Source organism: Arabidopsis thaliana, chromosome 5 (genome assembly GCF_000001735.4).
Source record: "Arabidopsis thaliana chromosome 5, partial sequence".
In the NCBI taxonomy this organism is placed as follows: Eukaryota; Viridiplantae; Streptophyta; class Magnoliopsida; order Brassicales; family Brassicaceae; genus Arabidopsis; species Arabidopsis thaliana.
This window is the reverse complement of record NC_003076.8, coordinates 16,848,583-16,870,979: the sequence shown is the minus strand read 5'-3', so window position 1 is coordinate 16,870,979 and position 22,397 is coordinate 16,848,583. Positions and strand designations below refer to the sequence as shown.

Below are 22,397 nucleotides of genomic sequence, written 5' to 3'. Positions count from 1 at the left end.
TAAGTCACAACTAAAGGATTTATTTCACAAAATGGCTGCAAAAATGTATATATAGATTATAATAAAACATGTTTCAATTATGTCTATATATACAAAAATAATTATGATGTATATAAATAAATTTAATGATACAAATATTGGAGCTATTTTGTTGCTTTAGACAACTAAACTAACTTTGAACTCAAAAAAAGAAAGAAGATATCTAAATTAACTGAAACGGCCATTAAATATGGTGTTTCCCCTAGGAGTTATTGACTAACCTATACAAGCTATTGGTGTCTTGCTGACTTTAGATATCATAAACCCGTACACAATATGGGTTAAAAAAAAACATCAAGGATTCGACCAATGCAATTAAAACCTGTATATTATCTTTCACTACGAAATCCATATGGTTTTGAGGAAACTGTGTTATGGAGATCCCATAACTGATATTGGTGTTGCTGCTCTGATCATCAGGCTTTGGATGAAAGCTATAGTCTACAAAGAAAAACAAAGTAACGGACATTATATATATTATTTTTCTTAGTAATCGAACAACTCATATAACTTTGAGGAATCAATTAAAAGGTTTATATGTTTCACATACATTGTCATATAACTAAATGTTAAACCAAAAAAAAAAGAACTGAATGAGTTAGTGATTTTTCATGGGAAATTAGATAAGATTTAAAGTTTCCTTTTTGCACAACCAACAACAGCATTCGTTGTGAATTAGATAAGAGTATGAAAACTAAGAAAGTAAAAACTAATTAAAAGGATAACGTTCCTTTCTTGGTTTAACCGGACATTTATTTGTATAGTTTCATGGAGGCTAACTTGAGTGAATTTCAGTAGAAAATGCAAAAACATAAAGTATATTACCATGGCAAATCCCGCACACATTATACTGAACCCTGGGAAATTAAATGGGGCTCTTTCAGACAGAAACCAATCTAAGAAAAATAAAAATACTAGTGTTAGTAGCAAGTTATTTGCATTTCTATCTACAGAAGTTTTTGAAATAGCATTATTAAACAATGCTTATGTAAATAGTGATGAAACCTGTTAGAGGTGAAAATGCTAGCGGGGAAATGACATTTGCAAGGGAACATATGCTTGAAATAATTCCTTGGGCTTTCCCCTGAAAATATTACCGAGAGTTAGAGTTTGCATTGACCGATTAACCAAATTGATAAAAGTCAAAACCAGTCTCGCACAAATTAAATAATAACGTTCGATTTCATGTAAAAATAACATTATTTCTCATGTAAGCCACTAATCCTACTCCTTTTTTCTTTCTTTGAAATAATTTATTCTTCTGTCCATTTTATACAAGAAGTATTTATGGTATAATAAAATGAATGGAATTTGTTATAAGTCAAGACTTAGTTACCTGTTCATATGATGCTACTTGTTTGGAGACAATGCTTCGCATCTGTAAATTAAATTTGAATTGTTGAATTACAATACATTTCAATATATAATTAAAGTATAAACTCGAATAAAAAATATCTAATATGTGTTGACAAAAAAAAAAAAAAATCTATATATATAATATGTAAACTTACACACGATGAAGGAAATATTGAGAAAAGTGCAAATATGGCTGCCATATATGGAACCTGTGAGTTTTAAATTATCTTTAGCCAATAATCGATCTCACAAATCTTCACTAAAGAGGCAATTCTTATTAACGCCAAAAGATATTGCAAAGAAAATGAACTATCCAACATGAAAAAAAAAAAGAAAAAAGGAAATGAAGAAAAATTTCTTAAAAGGATATAATTAATACCCATGAGGACCATGCCACACATAGTAGGAACATCTGCAAAATTAAGATTGCAACATATAAGAAAATGTTCATGTGTAGTCAAATTTAAGGGCTCATTATTAAGCTCGTTCACCTAAAACTATATTGGAGGATGTTGTCTTTATGGTGCAAGAAAAGAACCATACGAAATACAAAGTTTAGAGAACAACATAATAAGTACGAGACAAACTAAAAGACGGTTCTTACATGGGCACAACCAAAGAAAAGACCAATTGAGAGCAGTCTCTCCTCTTTTAAAGCAGGAACTAGAACGGGCATAAAGAGCAACTGTGAAATAACATTTCTTTGTAAGTTAAACAATGTGAAAAAGACCAATCTTTCAAAAGTCTGCATCTTAATTATTACCTGTGAAATAGATCCAGATGCGCCAACTATGATCATCAAGTCTGCAAACTGGTCTTTGTTAAAGTGAAACTTGGCCTTTAAATAGTACTGAGTGAACCAATTGACAACAAAAAAAAACTCATTTATTTTTAGTAAGAAAATTGAGAAATGCAAAATCTAATAGATTATTATTTTTACTAATTATAGTTTTTTTTTTTGGTATGCTTTTACGTCATACACTAATATCTTCAAATTGTTGTCCCTTACTAGCATGTTTCATTGTTTTGTATAGATTTATTTATATATGTTGTAAAACAAATTAAATATTAGTTATTTAATAGCGGTATCACATAGTTATAAGCTTACCATAGATGAAGCATGTAGACCTGCCTCAGCAAGACTACTGAAGAATGATACCATCGCAACTTGAAAAAGTGGAACGCTGGAAAGCAAACCTAAGTAAGAAATCTATGTAATTAAATCTTGTCTTAAACTAAGAAGATAAAAATTAGTTGATTTTTTTCACTAATCATCAAATCAATCCTCTACCGTCAATCCGTCACAAGTTATAAGTTTAAAATAAAATATAAAATAAAAAAGAGTAAGGAAAAAGAAAACACACCTACTTCTCATTAGAGAAGCCATTTCATGTACCAAACGAATTGCTCTAAATATCCTATTTCTATGTCCTGGACAATCTTCAAGTAAAGGAGAACTCAATTTCTCATTTATAACAATGGGAGCACCGAGGCTATTGTCTCGGATCGAATCCGGTAGGAAAAGCCTCATATACAACGTTGATAAAATTCCCATTGCTGCTGCAACCTAACAAGTCGCGATAAGGATGATCTTAACTGAAATATATTCACTAATAATTATACATACACATGCATGTAACTCCGAGTATATAAAGATACCTGAAATGTCACGCCAATAGATAAAAATCGAGCAGAAAGATTGGCGCAAACGAATGCACATGATGTAATCCCGGTAAGTATCCCAAATGCGGAGGCTCGTCTCCCTTCTGGTACATTATCAGCCTGAAAGTCCGCCGAAAATACTTTCATATATAAAATTATTGAACTTCACTAAAGATTTCACCAGTTATTCAAAATAAATACTTTTAAACTTTTCAAGAGATTTAATTAGAAATAAGTTTACTAAAACATATTTCTTCTTGATTATTTTATATTTACCTTCCTCAATAGTTTTAGTTCAGAAGAGGTCAACATTTACATTAAAATCCTAAAAACAATTAGCACCAAGGAGATGCTCTAAACTTCACATAACAATATTTTAAAAATAATTATTACATTGTTATAGTATTATTATTCTTTTAATTACTATATGTGAAGATGACATATATTTGAATGTTCTTTATGCTACCCAAAAGTAAAGACCGGCCAAATTAAAAACAAAAGGAACAAAAAAAGGACCGGTCTAATTGGCTTACAAAAAGTCAAGGGAAAGTAGAATAACTATATCCTAACTAAAATAAGACTAATTAAGCAACTAACACTATTATTATCATTTATTTATGGCTTGTTGAAGAACTATTGTATATTGTCTTAGTTATCCCGTTCGGGTTTGTTCTTCTCGTTAAAGAATGTTTGCTCTACTTTAATTGTATGTATCCTTTAATTTCTTGGAATATCTTTTTTCGCTTAATAAACATTACTGACGGCAATTAAAATAAAAAACGAAAGGAGGATAATGGCATACCACGTACGCAAGGGCAAGACAAAGAACACTTCCTTCACAAACTATCGAAGTGAGAGTCTTGAGTACATAGTACATGTAGAAGATGGTTGCCCCTCTACTATACGCTAATGTCACTGTAATTATTAAATAATCTATCTTTCAGCGAAACATATGTTTTTCAATAAAATAGTTTCTTATATTTCAAAATGAAACGTTAAGATATGACATTAGATTCCTACTCTCATGTGGACAGCGCAAGATGATAACTTTTGAAACAATTTTGTAAATACTGTGATTGTAATTAAACAATTGACTTTATTTATTAAAAAAACAAATCTACCTGACTTCGAACCATAATTTTTAATAATTCAAAAGTAAAAACTATTTTCAACATATTCAAATAACTTTTTGCAATTTTCCTTAACTTTTAAAAGCAAATTAAAGTATGTGAAACATTATAGGATGCTTTTGCTTTCAAGCAAGGAATATTAGACGTGGAATAAAAAGCTTATAAAATGATTCAAAGTAGGGACCATACCAAGAGGTAAAATGTTGAGTGTCATTGGAAGAGTAAGCAAACATTTTCTCCCATGCTTGTCTGACAAGCTTCCCACCAATGGCATCATAATCAATGATCCCACTCCCGTGATCTAATAACCATTGATTAAATATTTATCTATATCTTTCAAAAAAAAAACATGAAATTATTTTTTACATGGTAATTTGGTAAAATTTAGAAAATAGATAAACTACTGACATGGGAACGGTTAGTTATGAAAATAAGTTGAATTTCACATAGAACAAAAAAACAGTCGCTTATTTTCTGTTTTTTGAAACACAAATAATGTAAAAGAGGGTTTAATTTGTAGATAGTACGTACAACTTGTTGAAAGCCGGAGAGGTAAATGGCGAGAGAACACTCGTCTTTTCCGGGACATAGCGCAGCCATGCTGATGTCGGTTATCACCGGAGCCACGATGAATGATGAGAAGCAGTACAAGAAGATTGTAATGAAGAGGTGTCCTAGTCCATGGAAGGTCGTCGTTTCCTCCATTTTTAAGAGAGCTCAGGTGCTGTAGGCAAGTGAAGAAAAAGTGTTAACAGGTGAAGAAGCCTGAGAGGTATTAATATAAAGAATGAGTAAAGAGGTGTTGCTTCGTTTGTCTTTCATTCGCTTTCGATCATTACTTTTTGTATGCTCTTACTTCTCGTTGGAGTATAAGCAAAGCCAAAGAATCACATCTTACATAAAAAATTATTTTCAATCAAAAAAATTGTCGACTTAAGACTCATTTGAATTGAGAACTTTGTGTTCTTTCAACATACTGATTACAATCGGAGAACCAAATATATAAAATATATCAGGGTTTATAAATATATATATCGTTCCTGAACTTGATTAAAATATATATATTAAATTCGTTATTCGTGTCCAAAACTTTAAATATTTGCAAGAGTTTTATTAGTGAAGACTATATATGGAGAGTCTAGAGTTTATTAAATAAGCGAAAAAAGTCTAGTAGACTTCTGCCTAAAAGACCACTATAATGTCTTTCCCAAATTTGGAATACTTTCTGAGTAACGTTAGAAAGTAGTCAGATCGCATGTTACTGATTACCGTGTAAACTGTTTGGATCTTTGGCCCAAATCCAAACTTCTCGTACATGTATTTTTTTGTTTCAAAGTTTATTAAACCAGGGTTAGTTTCTTTCAATATTTCTCTAATTCTCAACCACCACTAAACCCCAATTATGTGGACAAAATATGAAATGCTTATATATAAATTGTACCCTTTCATTCAATAATATGAAATGCTTATATATAAGCTGTACCCTTTTATTCAATAATACAACAATAACAATACGGTTTAATACTCCCTATTCACAAATGATAACTTGCTTAGAAGAAAAAAGACGTTCATTCAATAATACAACAATAACAAATTAACAATACAATTCAATACTCTCTATCTACAAATGATAACTTGCTATTAGTAAATGAAAAAAAAATACAAACAAAAAGACTTAACTTTGTAGTGTATGATTTTATGGATTGTATATTTTGTTTTGAGATAGATATAGAATAACTAACAAATTGATTAATAGTGTAGAGGTTGGTCTTTTGTTTGGTCTTTATGTTTGAGATTGATATAGAATAACGATTTTACGGGAGCTTGGTCTTTTGTTTTTTGATGACGTTGATAACCTTATTAAAAATCTAAATTATGTATCAACTAAAGTATTAAAAGTTGTGACAATCCTCAAAATATTCTCTACCAAAATTTTATAAGAGTTGACAATCGTCATATATTCTCTTAATAGATAAAAATAGTAATTTTTTTATATATTTTAACAGGTGCATTAATATTAAAAGAACGGTATACAACCCAAATATTTGGGCATTGATTAATCCAAGGTTTCGAACTCGGTTACAAAATAATTTGGCCAAAGCTTTTATGGTCTATTGGTAGAGGAAAATTTGGTGAAAGGTGAAACTTTCATATCCGAATTCGATTCTCTTTGTAAACAAAAACATAATTACTTTTGGAAATCTGTAAGTTGTACTTTGACCTAATTAATTTATTTGGTAGTCGGAAGACATTCCAAACTCAGATCAAACAATGTGGTTGCTCAATTCTATTTGGATCAAAAGTAATCTACTTTGTAAGCTGATCGGATCAACCGATAAGATATAATATAAATAAAATAAGGAAAACAAAAGTTATAAAACGACGGATATATATAAAAAAAACAGCATGATAAACCGGAAAAATAGGAACTGCGAAAAATCGTAGTTCTTTGGTGAAGTGCTAATTTTGAGCCACCATCAATAAAAATTTCATATTCCATATCTAATCCAAAAACTTCCATGCATGAGGAAAAAGAGACACAAACGAATTAGTAACTAAGCAACAAAAATATACATTCATAAAACTGTTTTACCTTTATTAATATTTTAATCCTATCGATAATATTATAAACAAATTCGATATTCATAATTTGATCGGAGTATATAATATATGATTAGCTATCTATCCCGAAAATACATGAATACTGAAAAACCAATAATCAACCAGTAAACACCCTGCAATTATTAGTAACTGGAGATACACAAATACTTGAAAACTGGAGCTCATGCAAGACGTAACCAAATAACAAAAGCCACACAAAGAAGAAAAAACATGTTAAAGAATGGGTTTTGTTAATACTCTGACCATAGAGCTCGTAATTCTTCTTTTTAAGTGAGCCAATTTGCATTTGGGCCAACTTGTTTGATATATGTTATAGCCCATTAAGGCCCAATATCTATGCATGCAAATGAATTACTCAAAGTACAGATATAAATATTATGATTCATGTTATGATCCTATAAAATCTTAAGAATGAGTTTGATAATTGTGTGGTTCAAGCATTTGGGATTGACTAGCTAGTAATCAATCCTTATCAATTGCCTTACCCATGCTCCGTTATATATATCTTGATTAATCTTTTGTGCTTATCTTTATCATTTTTTTATTGTTTAGTTGGTTCGTTTGCCTTGTTGTTTAGTTAGCCTTTAGCTTACTTGGCCAGTTCAAGTATTTTAATCGCAAAATCCCAAATTTACCTTTTCACTTTGCTTATATGTTCTTTCATACTTCATGTGTTATTCATATTTCTTCGAGGTTGGACCACTTGTGGTACTTTAAGATTATAAAACTCTTTAATCATACTTTCGTTGCTCCATGTACATGCAGTGATTAAGCTGAAGTGTAAGCTCGATGATAACTTGTCTTCTATAACCAGCCAACCTAGCTAATAGAAAAACAGTGATTCTCTCGATTAATCCCACTTAGCTCAAACAAACAAAATTATCTTTCTTCTTAAAAACATAATACGATATTGTGCGGATCCCCAAGCATTCTCTTATGTTTCTTTTTGAACAAGTCATCCACCATTTACCCCGCCATGATGAAGAAAGTTTAGCTCCCAGTGACAATAACTTCCATAACACGCTCCATGCGGGCTGACTTCAACAGTCATTTGTTCTCGAGGAAGATCTCATTTCTTGTATATCACCAAACTACGCCCATGACTTCTTGTGTGGAGAAAAGAGCCTCAAACACTATCATATCCTAGCATATTTAAAATCTTATCATTGTCGTGTTAATGTGTTTTAACTCTCCACTATCAAATCTTGACAACTAGAAGATGCATGTAAACTTTAAACCCATATAGGATTCTTAAAGACTCATCTCTTGCATATACACATTTTAAAGTCTCAAAACTAATATGCGTAAGAATGGCTAACACCTCTCACAATGTGTCATTCTCACATGTTATCCTTTGTAAATTTATGTCTATGGATTAGAACAAACCAAATAAGGGGTCGAAAAGGAGATTGATGATAATTTTCGGAGCACTACATAAAGGCTTTATGATAAAGAAATGAATGAAGGATGCGTAACCTATTCAAATGTTTTGGTGGCACTGAAATTAAGTTTTTATTTTTCCCTTTTCTGATAAAGGCACTGAAATGAAGTTAATCTAAGAGACAGATGTATCCCACTTGCTAGCTGGCGATTGCCCTACCCCCAATCACACATTCTCTTTTTGTTTACATTATTCAGGTAATATATTTGTTTTCATATGGGTCTAATTTTATTTTTTTAAATAGATTTATTAGTCTCTATTTGATTAATTTCTTAATTTAAGCGATAAAAACCCAACTTTGGAACCTGATTTGTCAAGCCACAAAAAGTGGTTTTTCCCTACTTCTTTACCATTTGAGATATTTTCCACTTCCTTCACGCCAACAAATTCCGAACCCACAGATACATATTGCCCAAAAACCTACGTTACAGACAACCCACATTAATTACCACAGATATTTTCATTTATGTCTGTCTATTTGAAAGATTTTTTTTTTTGTTTTTTTGGTTTTTCTTCCGAAACAATATTGTACAATGAAGTACATTTGTACGTGGCCCGATGGCCATATTACACATGTTAACTAAAATAAAATCAGGTTTGTTGAAAAGTATATTACTTCGGATTTTTTTTATTTTTTACGTATGTTCAAATTCGGACTAAAATTATAGATTATTGAGGAAAATAAAATAAAATAAAAAACCTCAAAAACTAAAACTATGCTAACTATTTGTCTAAAAAATAGGTTTTGAAACGCTAGTACATATTTCTCAATTAAATAGTGATTTATATTTTTGACCCAAAAATAGTGTAATTTACATGTAATCATATAAACAAAATTTTCCACCAAAGAAGATATTATATTGAATCAGTGAATGGGTTTCGTATCATTGGTGATTGGAAAAGGATGGTGGTGACATTTTCTCTTAAAAGAAGAAGTAAATGCATCCAATCACTTTTTCTTCAGTAAATTCGAGATTGTTTTTAGAAACGCGTGACTAAAAGCATGCAGCTGGACAGTTCATTTTCTTACCATATTAATCAACTCAAGAAATATACGCAGAGAATAATTTACATCTTTGTTCAAAGTTTCAAACACTCTAAGAATTAGCAATTTAATACTTGATTTGAAACCCTCGGGGAGTAAAAAATAAAACAAAGTACATTTTACTAATTACCACCTTACTTTCCTCGTCATGTGTGGTGAATTTTTTTATATAATTCTTGTAATTCAGAAAAATTTACAGCTTAAGAATTATATCCCCATATTCTGCCAGATCTTTACATTGCCATGCGTCAAAATGTTTTGACCTCCATTATTAAATAAATAATAAATACACAAAATATGTCTTTATGTACTTATTTTTGTTTATTGATATCATCATAGTACTCATTATGTTGTGGGGGAAAAACAGTAATCATCACATTTTATAGTGATCTGATTTATTTATTTTTTGTTGGACCCAAAGTTTAACTCTATCATTGATATACTTATTGTAATGGTTGAAGAAAAATTGTTGTAAATACAATGACATAACTGTAAATTTCGTAATTTACTCTAAAACTAATTTCATGTACAAAAAAAAACAACAAGGCTAGTTACAACCTGGAAACTTCTCTCTCTATAACGCTTACACAAAACTAAGAAAAGGGAAAAACAAGAGAAGTACACAAAACGAGTAAAAAAGAAGGAAAGAATGTTTTTGAAAATTCTGTTTCTAACATGGACTTTGATTTTCATTACATTGAGGTAGGTTCGGAGCCAGCTCGGCGCGGCAAACTGGACAAACCGTGTGGTTAGATAGCCACGTATCAGCACATAATTGGTGAAACCCATGGTTGCAACCGGGAACTAGACGAGTCGATTGACCACTCTCTATATCTTCAAGGCAAACAGCACATTCCGTTGATCTAGCTATTACGGCTAGCTCTCTTCCGGTGAGTTTAGGGATTTTCTCGAGCTCCAACACCGAAAGGCCTTTACCTGTGACCGGTTTAACCGGTTCAGCAAATCGAAGGCGTTCGATACGACGCCGTGTGGAGCACCACAAGAGGAATAGATAGATTAGGAAGACGATGCACATGCCGACGCAGGGGAGGAGAAGGGCCATGAAAACAGTAGCTATCATCGTCCCACCACCGCTAGATTCAGCCGCGGCGGTTGGTGATAGAGATGGTACTAAAGCCGGCGAGATGCGTGTGTAGTGCATCTTTACACCGTCTCTTGCTCTCTACGGCTTGCTTTATTTTTTTGGTTGTAAAAAAGCAAAAAGGAAAAAGAAAAAAAAAGTTATATTCCTCTGCTTGTTCTCTAAGTGTTGTTGGTAGTGAAAATCATGTGAAAAAGAGTAACGGCTATTTATACAAAGAGGAGAGGCTAGGACACGGTAGAGCCAAATATCAGGGTTTAGGTTAAACTATTATTGTTATGATTTTGTTTCTTTTCGTACAATCAGCTTTTCTTTATTATTATGGGTTTGCTTGTTTTATATACACCAGGTTCTTTTGCCCCATTGAATTATTATAAAACGTCAATTTTAAATGGCAATGAAAACGATTTGATATATGGCTTCCACTAACACACACATATATATATATATATATATATATATATATCCAAATTTAGATTTTTTATTTATAAACTTATATTATTACAACAAAAAAATTTAATAATTATTATTTCATTCCTATATACCAATATATAAAATAATTAGTAATTTGATCGAACTAAATTTTTGGAATGAGAATTAACATAACGAAAGAAAATCTCAACCCTATCATTAAAAGAGTGTGTGAAAAATGTTTTCAAGAGGTTTCACATGGAGAAAGTAGAACTGGATAATACTCTTTTGTTTTGTCAATCAAAAGATCATGAATTATGTGATCGAGCACGAGATAGCATATAGGATAAGGTTTTGTATGCTTATGTTATTGGCCACCATATGTCTGTGATGGCATGCTTAAGATCGGAGACAGATTGTAGAGGGGAAGTTATTAGCTAGTTACAATAAGCAGTTTAGAAAATAACATCTTTGACAAACATTTTTTGGAAAATACTCCCTCTGTTTTAGAATATAGGATTTTTTGGGGAATTGTTTTTTTGGTTTCAAAATAAAAGATGTTTTACAAATTTCTATGCAACTTTTCAATGCATTTAATATTTTATTATCATTGGTTAAAAATTTTAAAACTAAATTTTACTCCCTAAATTTCTATGGAGTCAATGATAGTTAGAAAATAAAATCTTAAAATATGTATTTTTAACTAAAACATCCTATAATTAATATGAAACAAGAGTCTAACAATATTAAAGGTTTTAAGCGGACTTTTAGGAATCTGAAATAGAATATAATAAAGCTCACCATTATTTTCGAGAAGTAAAAGATGAGAGATTTGTTGATGATAAAAGTGGTGGTGATCAGTACAGTCGGATATACATTTTTAATGGTAATATAATTTTTGGTTTCAAAGTTAAAGAAGATTAAAGCTTTGTTTATGAAGCTGAGTATGCCGGATTCTGTTAACAATAGTGTTCATTTCGTTTTTGTTAACATCATTTGGTTTTTGTTTCGACTAATTTTTATATGAATTTATTTATTTTTTTCTTTTTTTGAATCTGTAATTGTAAATGGTATTAAGCCTAGTCCAAGCAAAATTTACCAGTTAAATAGACAGCGATATAGGTGTTGAGTTAATCAGGGCAAACTCTTGTACTTAAAGATGTACTTATATGTCTGACTAGTATGATGAGAGCCATACAATGTACATGATAGGTGGTGTCCTAGTGCATGTGACGTTATGTAAAACAAAACTAGGATTTTATAAAACCCACATTTTTTTATGGTGTTCAATCAATTCTTGTGGTTTCGTTATTTAATTACTTGAACGTCATAATGTCTTGGTAAAACACCCTTTTAATGTTTTCCTATCTGTCACGTGTTTGTTCATATTACGTACGTTGGATTCACACGAAACACATTTCTACACCAGTTTCATACAACCTTTATATGAAAATATGTTTTTACTTAGACTACTACTCAGAATCTTAATTAGTCCATACAGAAGAATACAAAGCAGAAAAAATATCATTAAGAACCTCAGAAAATAGAGCAACATAAAAGCTCTATAATACTACTATTGAAGCTCTTTCATTTTGGAAGAAAATAAATTAGCCAACAGAATATAGAACAACATGGCACAACACTTTTCTCGACATTTAAGTTCTGAAAAAGCAATGCTAATTATTAATTTAACCTGCTTAACTTTTTTCCAACAAAATTATAAATTCTGTTTCTTTTAATTATTAATGAAGAAATCATGAGCTATCGTATTATACAATGTTTGCGGTTGTATGGCCATTTGTGTTTTGGGCCGGTAAAATGGAATTTCAAAGCTAGGGTCGTTGATTTATTTGCTTTTCTGTGACCGGTGAAATGGAATTTCAAAATTTCTCTTTACCTTACTTTGAGACTAAAAGTATTTTCTTCTTCTATGCTTACAAAAAGTACTTTAGTTTGAGAGCTGTATAAAATAATAGCAATCATGTTCTAGGAATTAGAGGCGACGGAGAAGTCCAATCCACTAAAAAGTTAAAGAAGATAGCACTTGAAGATAATGCGTTAAAGTAGTTATTTATTTTCTAACAAATAAATTTCAATTAAATAGGCGCTATATTTACTAGACTGGTTTACATTAATTTACATTAATATAAAGAACAATATTAATTTACATTATGTATTTTTTATATTATTTACATTAATTTATTACTAAAATGTTTTTATTTTCGTTTCTAGAATCTTTTCTACATTCAAAATATACAACAGAAATTAAATTAAAAAGTATAATTACAGAAGCATCAATGCATAAAATCTCTAGAGCTGATTATGTATAAAATAATCGACGGTACTAAAAAATTGCAACAACTGATTTTTTCGAGAAAAAAAATTGACTGCTATAAAATTGACCATGTATTCAGTTATTCAGACCTGGTCTTGTCTTGACTCCTTCAGCATAGCTGAGAAAATCCATGTTTACGGTCTAGTGAACAATATTTGGGTTCACTTATTAGGTAAATCTTTTTATTTATTTCCTCTTATCTTAAGTTTTTAACCAATCTGAATTCGTTATTTAATAAAAGAAATTTAAACTCATTTAATTATAAAATTTAAATCATAATCATTTTTTTATAAACTCAAACTCATATATAATTTAGTCTAATTATAAAATCTAAATCCTAATTTTTTTATTTCAGCCAATCAGAATATACTACCTAATAAAAAGTTAAAAAAACTTATTTAATTATAAATAAAAAATCTAAATTCTAAATAAAAAGTAAAAAAAAATTAAATTCTAACCACTTTTTAAAAAATTCAAACCAAAATGTAATCTCGTTTAATTATAAAATCTAACCCTAGTTCTTCTTTGTACACCCAATTCGATATTTAAACTCTTTTAATTGCAAACTCTAAATCTCTAACCGTTCTTTCTAAACCCAAACCGATATTTAACATTGTTTAATTATAAAATCTAAATCCATTTATAAAACCAAACAGACGTTCAATCTCGTTTAGTTATAAAATCTAAAACTGTTTATAACTCAAATCGATATTTAATAGTAAAATCTAAACTTCAATCCTTTCTTATAAACCCAAAACTATATAAAATTTTGTTCTTGTGGCAAATTAGATTTTATAATAAAATAAATTTAATTTATTTATTAGGTATAAATTCTAATTTAATGGAATAAAAAGGTGAATAAAGGGGTGAATCTAAATATATTTTTTATTGGCCCATATTTTTTACTAGGATAATGGCCGATTATGCTTTGGTGAAAATTTAGATAACGCAAGTTAGATTTTTCTCACTTTATTTAATAAGATAAGATTTTAGCGGGGATGAAATTTTTACAAGCGAATCCCTCAATATTTCACTTATGTTCGTGGATGATAGCTTCTTTTTTGTAAAACGACAAAAAAAACAATGCGTCATTGGATTTGGAATACTAAAGAACTATGAAGAGGTTTTTGGTCATGAGTTGACAACTCGATGATGGACAAACTTATGGCAATCTTCGAAATCACTAATATAGGGGACATGAACAACTACTTGAGATTATCGAAAAGTTTAGGAGGATCTAAGACAAAAAAAATTTACTCTTTTAGAAAATATTTACATAATAGAATAAATGGTTGGTTTACAAAATTCTTATCTAAAGATGGCAAAGAAGTATTGATTAAATCAGTACCAGATGCATTGCTTACTTATGTATTGTCTTGTTTTAGATTACCAAAATCAGTAACATCAAAACTTAGGAATGTAGTAACGAAATTTTGGTAGAGTTCCAATGGACGAACAAAACGTTTACAGTGGAAGGCATGAGATAAATTTTGTCATAGTGCCTCTCTGCTCTCCCTCTCCTCCTCCGGGTGCCTCTCTGCTTGCTACTTGGTTCCGTCTCTTCAGTTAGGTCCTCCTCTGCGGTTCAGGTTTCCTTATGAGTTTTTTGAGTCCTTGGGTCGTTCCCTCTTCGTTCTTTTGGTTTTTGGGCCTGCTATTTTTAAGTTTCAGCTTCTTTGGTTGTTTTGGGCTTTGCTCTTGTTGTCGGGCCTGCGCGCCTTGGATTTGAGCTTTTGGATGTGTATGTTTTCGAGCCTGTGTGCTTATGTTTGGACACTTGTCTTATAACTTGTTGTTTGTTTTAATGGAAATTTAAAATTAAAAAAAAATAAGAAAAATAAAATAAAAAATAAATAAGTTTTGTCGTAACGGTGGACTTGGTTTCTAGAATGTGGATGATTTTAATACAACTTAATTAGCAAAACAACTGCCGCAATTGATTATGATTCTTAACTCTTTATTTGCAAAGATGTTCAAAGAAAAATATTACCGGAAATCAAATCACATGAATCCAATTAAATTATACACACCATCCTACAAATAGAGGAGTTTAGTATCTGTTCAACTACTGATTAATCAAAAGTTGATGAAAAGAGTTGAATTAATTTTCAGGTGTTTTCCTTTGAAAGAAAAAAACAGAGAAAATGTTTTAAAATGAAAATTTATAGGTAAAAAAAGTCAATTGGGAATCGTTAGATCTCACTGGTTCAATGTGTGAGCCGGGCTTTAAAAACATTTTGATTTAACCCATACACACATCTCTCTGTTCCACGATTCTCTTCCTCAGCCTCCACGTCGTCTCTAAACTCAGCAAAAACCAATGTCGACGGTGAGAAAAATCACTCTTAAGAGTTCGGATGGCGAAAACTTCGAAATTGACGAAGCGGTGGCGCTAGAGTCACAAACCATCAAACATATGATTGAAGATGACTGTACCGATAATGGTATCCCTCTCCCTAATGTCACAAGCAAGATCCTTTCGAAGGTGATTGAGTACTGTAAGAGACATGTCGAAGCTGCTGAGAAATCCGAAACCACGGCCGATGCTGCTGCTGCTACTACTACCACCACCGTCGCGTCGGGTTCTAGTGATGAAGATCTCAAGACTTGGGATTCTGAGTTTATCAAAGTTGATCAGGGCACTCTCTTCGATCTTATCCTGGTTTGTCAAACTTATTTTTAATTGCTTTGGTTTTCAAAGTTTGCGATTTCATTTCTAGGGTTTGAGATCTTGATTTCTGTTTGAGATCTAATTTTAGGGTTCAGGTTTTGTTTAGATTGCCAATTTCACAGTTTAAACTATGATCATGTCTGATTGAAATATATGGTCTGATAGAGAAAAAAGTGTCAAGAGATTTCTTTTGAGTTTGTTGGATTTGTTTATAGCTGAAGACCACTTTACATCCAAACTCATGTTTTTTATGTTCTGTCTTAAACATTGGATAATGTTTAATTTCTTTGGGATTTGCTTGAATCTAGATTTGTTTTTCTGAGAAACCTTTTGGATGCTAACATGACATGTTTTGTTCTGTCTGAAACGAGTGATAAAGTTTATTTTCTTTGGAATCGTAGTTCAATATGTTTGATTTGCTTGAACAATAAAGTTCCATTTTTATCTGAAAGTTGAAGAGCTTGAATCTAAGTTGGTTTCCCTGTGACACCTTTTAGGCTGCTAACTACTTGAATATCAAGGGACTGTTGGACTTGACTTGCCAGACAGTGGCTGATATGATTAAAGGAAAAACCCCAGAAGAAATCCGTAAGACGTTCAATATCAAGAACGACTTCACGCCAGAGGAAGAAGAAGAGGTTCGCCGTGAGAATCAGTGGGCGTTTGAATGAAGAAAAATGAAGACCTAGGTTGCTGTCATGTCCTCGACCCATTTGTGTCTCCCTGTCTTATCTTCTTTCTTTGACTATATATCCATTCTCTTCTACGTGATGGTCCAGCTAAGACAGTGGGTCGGATGTTAATGTTATGTTATGTATGTCAAATTAAAGACTTAACTACGAAACATATTGAAGTTGTTGCTCAAAAGAGAGTGTTGGTCTTCTATTGTTTCGTCAATCATTTAGATAGGTTGTGAACACAAGTGATAAGATTTGTCTGCATGTTCTTAGAAAGAGAAAAGATCTTATTACTTGTAAATAAATGCCTATACAAGCACACACGAGAGATTGATAGATAATTCTGATACAAGAACCTCTGCCTTAATCTTTAGAAAGGCCCATTCACAAGTAATCAATGTGACGAAAGAAAACGAAAGACATAAAAATGTAGTAGTAACGTGATGTTGGAAGCGTAGATTGAGATTCTAGCGAACCCTTCTGCAGTTAAGTCTGACCTCATTGCCATTCCCACTGATACTACTCATCTTGATCATCGATTTCACAAAAGCCCTCTCGAACTCTTCGTTGGAATTTGCATATTTGGCCACGAGTTTCTTAGTAGAGGGTACTGCAAGAAGCGATTCGTCGGATGAGAATAGTGACTTGCCTTGGATAAGCATCTTGTAGTAGATATTGTCGAATGACGTCACGGTTCCATCCATGTTCGATCCAGCATTCTTCACCGTGTTATGGGCCGGGCACACTCCCTCCAACCTGGCTGCGAATGAGGGGTTTAGTGTTGGGTCAACCTCCTTTTGTGTGTTGAATTTATGGAGCCTATTCTGGAACGATGAACAGTGGGCGAATCCTAGTGTATGACCTCCTGCCATTTCATTCAACATTCGGAATTTAAACCATTATAAGCATTGGAACTATATTTGTCTTTTGCCAATTATTTTTAAAATTTAGATTTATGTTGCATCTTTTAGCATAGTTTAAGAAAAAGATTTTAGAAATCTTTGTAAATATATTTTAAGTGAGTGCGAGAATGTTTAATACCAGAGAGAGCAACAAGATCATGCATAGAGAGGCCTCTTTGGCCAAAATTTTGACGCAATTGAGAAATGTTGAAAGTAGGAGCTGGTAGTTGTCTTGTTTCTATTGCCTTTGATATTCTTCCATCTTTTCTCCCTTTTGGCACTGCCCATGTAGGCCCTCCTGACTATAGTAACATCCACAAATAATATTTTAGGTGGATCATTAGAATCATCAAATAAAAGTAGTACTTGGAATTTGAGATGGAGAGAGACTTACGAGAGCGACAGCATCTCTTGCCGCAAGTGAAAGAATGTCGGCGCAAGAGACGATACCGGGACATTGTTCTTCTAATGCCTTCTTTGCATTGTCAATCACATAAAATGCATGGAGTGAGATGTTAGGAGGTCCATCTTTCTCTGCTTTGTTCTTCCCCTTAGAGTCTAAGAGAACTGAGCCATCACATCCCTTTAATGATCAAAAGTATCACCAACAACATTATTTAGAGTATAAAGACATAAAAAGACCGAAAGATGACAACAATGTTGTGTGTAAGAAGTTGTTACTCTGACGAAACAGTCGTGGAAATGCATCCTCAAAAGCGCAGCAGGGACAGTTTGGTCGTTTGACATGGCTTTCTTGACTGCATTGGTTACAATGTGGTCGGCTTGTGGACAAGTATGGTCGTAGTAGTGAGGACTGAGTGCTTGGACATCGAAAGAAACTACAAAAATGACTATGACAAGGAGATTGAGCATGTGTGCATTCATTTTAACAAACTTTTCGAAATTTTAATTTCTTGAGTGAAAAGAAATGTATTTAGAATGAATTTGTTGGGTTGCTTATGTGATGAAGAATGGATCAAGGTTTTATAGGCATAGTTAAAGGAGTTTAAATTTTGGGAGATGGAGTTGTTAGTGAGATGATAAGGTTGTTAAGCAAATTAGGTCATGTAGACAAGACTCGTTTAATTTTGGTTGTGGTGGAGTAGAGTTGAAGACTTAATAATTTAGATTCCTGAAAATGACAGAACAAAACAAAGGAAAAAAGTTCACTAGAGATTTATTGGTTAATAGATATTAACGAGTTTTTAACGAGTTTTGTCATTTGATAACTCTAAACAACCAATTTGGTTGCAGTGGAGTAGAGTTAAAGCATTGCTAATATTTGATTCCTGAAAATGACTGAAAACAAAGGAAACAAATTGACTAGAGCAATAATATGTGTGGTATGAGAGATTTATTAATTGTTCACGTACAAATTAACGAATTTTTATGAAAGTTGATGGATCTTGACATTTGATATTACAATTCCAAACAACCAAGTTTGCTTTTAAACATATTCACACAAATAATAAGTATGTTTTTAATAATATTAAAACAACCTACCAAATACTGTCGAAACATAAAAACCAAAAAAACATGATTGATTTTTTTTTTTTGAGAGAAAAGCGAAAGCCACGGTGTCTCAAACGGTATGTCGTTGACTTTGTTGTCGACATGTACAATTGTGTAGTGGATGCCTTCTATTTCTTCGTCTTGTTCTCGTACGTATGTTTTATTCTTTTTTTTAGCCATTACGAAACTAGTCTAATCCAATATAACCTGTTTTTTTAATTGATAAATCATTTTTAACAAACTATATTGAATCTATTTAATCTAAATGAACATTTAAATACTATTTCTTATTATTGAAAAAATATTTTTTTTTTTTACGTTTTTACATAGGAAAAAATATTACTTAGTATATTATAAAAATATAGAATTAGACTAGTTTCGTAATGTAATTTCCTAACAACTTATCAACTATTATTTGGTAAGCTTTTTCTGTTGGATGGTAACTATCCCAAAAAATATACGAAGATGAATTTTTGCATGTAAAAGGATTGATTTTGTTGCATAAAAATAGTACTTCGACTAATCCGGTTCCACAGCATCCTCTGTTTGATACTTCAAATCCTATAATAAAAAAGAAAGAAGTTAAAGATAGTAACTAGTAGGTAATAAAGTTAGTTTTTGGTACTAATTATCGATGGCCAAGATATTGGAGGTATGCGAGTCTAGATCCAACATTTAAATTCATGGATCCATAAAACAATATCTTGAATGACTAAATATCCATGCATATTTAGATCAATTCTAAGTGTATAATATATTTTATAAATATGCATTAAGTTATATTAGTATTATGGTTATTATGACTTTCGTTCTTATTCTCTATAACTAAGTGATGACCCGTGCTATTGTACGAGGTAAGTTAATTTGTTTGTAGTTCCCATTGGTTTGAAAATTTCCATCTAAACACTTTATTATATACATATAATAATTTGTGACGTCTCACATATAATAATTTGCAAAGTCTCTTATTAAATTTAACTGATGTGGGACCAAAACAAAATCCTCAAAATACTAATTATCATTTGTACTTGCGTATCACAACATAAATGATCAACTATTTTACTTTACGGTTATAACTTGATGAAATTATTATGAGAAAAAGGGATGTGTATTCATACTTACCGTAGTTTTTAGGGTTTTCTATCATGTCATTAAGAGTGTCACACACGTCAATTAACACAACTCTGCTATCTGGCAACTCTTTTCCTAAAGCTTCCAATGTTGGAGATATCTTCGCGTTAAAGTTGCGAGCCACTTCGTTAAGTTTTTCTGAGCATCTTCGCTTCAATTTTCCACGAAGTGTTCTAGCTGCTGGTACACATCCAACCGGTACTGCACTAAATACTCCGATTCTTCGAGCTCCAAGTCCATACAATGCCTATATGATGTAAACATTACAATGAATCCAAATTTGATTGAAATGCTGTTATTGCTATGAATGATCAATATATCATTTTTATGGTTAAATTGACTGAGAACAACAAATTTGTACTTTTATAAATAAAATCAAAAATCAAAAAACTTGAAAATGCAAGATAAATGAGGTATATAACATAATCAAATTTTGTACTTACACTGACAAATTTAGAAGCAGAATCAGCCAAATAATCAGCATATGAAGTTTTGTTATATTTGATGGAGCGTGCCGTATAGGTATGAGCAATATCATTACTGCTGGCTACCACAAGATAAAGACTATTTTTCACCAAGAAATTAGCTTTCTCTTCGCCAACAATCACCTTTAATTTATTTTTATATTCTTGGAAATTTTTTAGTTGATCTGATAACGATACCACTTTCTGGAGCATCGCAGAACAAAAAAAAACATATCAATAAAAAGATGACTAAAAAATAAGAATCAAAACTCCAATTTATTAAGAAAGTTTAAACGATATTAAAAATACCACTAGTTTTGCTGTTAACGGATCGTAACCAGAACCACCTGAAGCAAAATTCACACCCTTGAGAAGATCTTCATTTTTGAGCTTTGGATTTAAATATGCTGGTATTGTTTCTGCTATTCCTAGTCTTTCAGCTGCCATATATATTATTAAACAAAAACCATAAGTTGTCTCGACATGTAACACAAATGCAATGACCATCACTTGACATAGTCGATAACGAGACAAAGCCATAAGAAATAGAGATCCATGCAAACATAAGAGAATAATTAAGACGGTTTTATCCATTTTTATTTTAACTATTACAGTTTGAGCAATTTTTCTCTATAATTTGTTACTTTCCAACATAAACATCACATTTATCAGATGAATTCTAATATCCTTAAAGTATTAATTGCAGGATATGTGATATTTTCTCATAATATGCTAAATTTTTTTTGTAGATTATTAATTTATCAAATGGATATCTATTTATGTTACATAAACGTGAATCTATTATCTTGGAATTTGACATTATTGGTATATCCATTTACGAGAATAGAAATGAACAAAATATTAAAAGGAAAATTTACATTTTGACCAATTTTTAACTGGCTAATTGTTGTTAGTTTTTAAATAATAACTTCAACATTTGTTATCTAACTCTTAAAGATAGTTGATTTAAAAAATGATGAGATGAGATTATACTTACCGACAATATCAGATGGAACCCTTCCATCAGAAAATCTTCCAGTAGCAATTTTGCCAGGAAAATCTTTACCGTAAGGAGGAAAGTTACATTTTAATGCTGTACGAAGGTGGTTATTGTTTCCACTGTCAACTATTGAATCTCCAAATGTTATGATACCAGGAATGGTAACATTCGGCGGTAGTTTTATTGTACCTTTACCTTTTCATAAACAGTTATAATATATTAAATTGTTTAAATGACAACAATATTTTAAAATAATAACTTAATTAGAGCTGGCATTATATAAATTGAAATATTATAAAGTAAAAAAAATAATATGAAAATGAGTTTTCCACTGAATAATTACTAGTTTCCAACAAATCAAAAACTACATTAAAAAAATATATGAATAACACATGCCGATCTTTTTTATATGATTAAAAACAAAGAATTTATCTATTTTTTCGTCAAAAAACAAAAAAATTAATATGCTCAAATGAATAGACATGAGTAGATTTAGGTTATTTTTGATGAAATAAATTCTATTAATTTTTAACTGAAAACATGAATGAAACGGTGTAAGCTATATTCATAACATTTGTACATATATACCTTCTACTTTGGCTTCTGTTGCGTTGGTTTCAGTATTTCGTTCTAAAGTGTTCCTGCTACCTTCTACCACTACAAGCAAAAATATTACATACACCAAACGTGACATTACAAAATCAGAATATTTTCTTCCCCACGACCGTTGGGATATTAATAAAAAAAAAATAAAAAAAATTGAACAGTATATTTATAGATTCTTTTTTCTTTTTCTTTTTTTGTTTTTTTTTTGTTTTTTTTTCTTTTTATTTTATTTTATTGTGAGCAAAAATCAAAGGAGATTGAATGATGAAACATGTTTATATAGTGAGGAGA

General features: G+C 31.2%; 5 protein-coding genes across 6 annotated transcripts; 1 reads left to right on the top strand and 4 right to left on the bottom strand.

Moving 5' to 3' along the window:
- Positions 1–92: 92 nt before the first annotated feature.
- On the bottom strand, positions 93–5,210 carry AT5G42210 (Major facilitator superfamily protein; the record flags this gene model as incomplete). Of its 2 annotated transcripts, NM_001344437.1 has the most annotated exons (14): positions 4,719–5,210; positions 4,377–4,488; positions 3,860–3,972; positions 3,055–3,177; positions 2,760–2,962; positions 2,504–2,579; positions 2,159–2,245; positions 2,000–2,080; positions 1,775–1,807; positions 1,551–1,604; positions 1,376–1,417; positions 1,045–1,123; positions 865–935; positions 93–480 (listed from the first exon to the last, which is right to left on the bottom strand). In NM_001344437.1, exons 1-14 carry the CDS (start codon positions 4,890–4,892, stop codon positions 412–414), a joined length of 1,317 nt encoding a protein of 438 aa, NP_001318729.1. In that variant the 5' UTR covers positions 4,893–5,210. The 2 variants fall into 2 exon arrangements, with proteins under 2 accessions (NP_001318729.1, NP_001331797.1); NM_001344438.1 differs by lacking the exons at positions 93–480; positions 865–935 and having other exon boundaries at positions 1,013–1,123; positions 4,719–4,946.
- Positions 5,211–9,689: 4,479 nt separating this feature from the next.
- On the bottom strand, positions 9,690–10,694 carry AT5G42200 (RING/U-box superfamily protein). The gene has a single exon (NM_123585.4). The coding sequence runs from the start codon at positions 10,455–10,457 to the stop codon at positions 9,966–9,968; it is 492 nt and encodes a 163-aa protein (NP_199035.1). The 5' UTR covers positions 10,458–10,694; the 3' UTR covers positions 9,690–9,965.
- Positions 10,695–15,238: 4,544 nt separating this feature from the next.
- Positions 15,239–16,789, top strand: AT5G42190 (E3 ubiquitin ligase SCF complex subunit SKP1/ASK1 family protein). Its single transcript, NM_123584.5, has 2 exons — positions 15,239–15,805; positions 16,312–16,789. The coding sequence occupies exons 1-2, from the start codon at positions 15,464–15,466 to the stop codon at positions 16,483–16,485; spliced, it is 516 nt and encodes a 171-aa protein (NP_568603.1). The 5' UTR covers positions 15,239–15,463; the 3' UTR covers positions 16,486–16,789.
- Positions 16,756–18,352, bottom strand: PER64 (Peroxidase superfamily protein). Its single transcript, NM_123583.4, has 4 exons — positions 18,075–18,352; positions 17,788–17,976; positions 17,533–17,695; positions 16,756–17,356 (listed from the first exon to the last, which is right to left on the bottom strand). The coding sequence occupies exons 1-4, from the start codon at positions 18,276–18,278 to the stop codon at positions 16,959–16,961; spliced, it is 954 nt and encodes a 317-aa protein (NP_199033.1). The 5' UTR covers positions 18,279–18,352; the 3' UTR covers positions 16,756–16,958.
- A 406-nt stretch (positions 18,353–18,758) lies between these two features.
- Positions 18,759–22,356, bottom strand: AT5G42170 (SGNH hydrolase-type esterase superfamily protein). The gene is made up of 6 exons (NM_123582.3): positions 22,089–22,356; positions 21,498–21,695; positions 20,810–20,940; positions 20,480–20,704; positions 20,028–20,283; positions 18,759–19,466 (listed from the first exon to the last, which is right to left on the bottom strand). The coding sequence occupies exons 1-6, from the start codon at positions 22,192–22,194 to the stop codon at positions 19,273–19,275; spliced, it is 1,110 nt and encodes a 369-aa protein (NP_199032.2). The 5' UTR covers positions 22,195–22,356; the 3' UTR covers positions 18,759–19,272.
- Between the last annotated feature and the right edge of the window lie 41 nt (positions 22,357–22,397).